Here is a 397-nt window from a genome sequence, read left to right as displayed (position 1 = left end):
ATGTCTGGCAGACGCAAGGATGAGCTGCTGGCCCAAAAACGGTTCAATGTCGAATCTGCGGTGATCTTTTGCCAGGGAGTGGTGAAGGACAACGAGCATATGTGCAACCACTGTCAGGAAGGATGGGGCCCCTGGGTATGCTACTCCTTTCAAGTACTTTAACAGTCAGTGAGAATTAAAGTGACTGATGAATTAATAGTCAAAGTGTGTGCAACTGGCCGGAGGAGAGGGGTATTCTCGTGCCTGTGCAAACTGCATCTGGAATGGAGAATATGAGCGATGCAGCTTCTGGCAGGCCGAGCAGGACCCGGCGACCCTGGGGATTCAAAACCGGGCCACCAACGGAATAAGCCCTCAATCACAAAGAGAACGGCCAATGAAGCATGGGCAGATATGA

At 51.4% G+C, this 397-nt stretch overlaps 1 protein-coding gene across 1 annotated transcript; it reads left to right on the top strand.

Annotated features, from left to right (window-relative positions):
- N7458_006530 (DUF3716 domain-containing protein) lies at window positions 1-397 on the top strand (the record flags this gene model as incomplete). Its single annotated transcript, XM_056909912.1, has 2 exons — window positions 1-135; window positions 200-397. The coding sequence occupies 2 exons, from the start codon at window positions 1-3 to the stop codon at window positions 395-397; spliced, it is 333 nt and encodes a 110-aa protein (XP_056765616.1).

This window comes from Penicillium daleae (assembly GCF_028827525.1).
Source record: "Penicillium daleae strain IBT 16125 chromosome Unknown utg000006l_segment0_segment0, whole genome shotgun sequence".
Classification (NCBI taxonomy): domain Eukaryota; kingdom Fungi; phylum Ascomycota; class Eurotiomycetes; order Eurotiales; family Aspergillaceae; genus Penicillium; species Penicillium daleae.
This window is presented reverse-complemented; position numbering and strand designations above follow the sequence as displayed.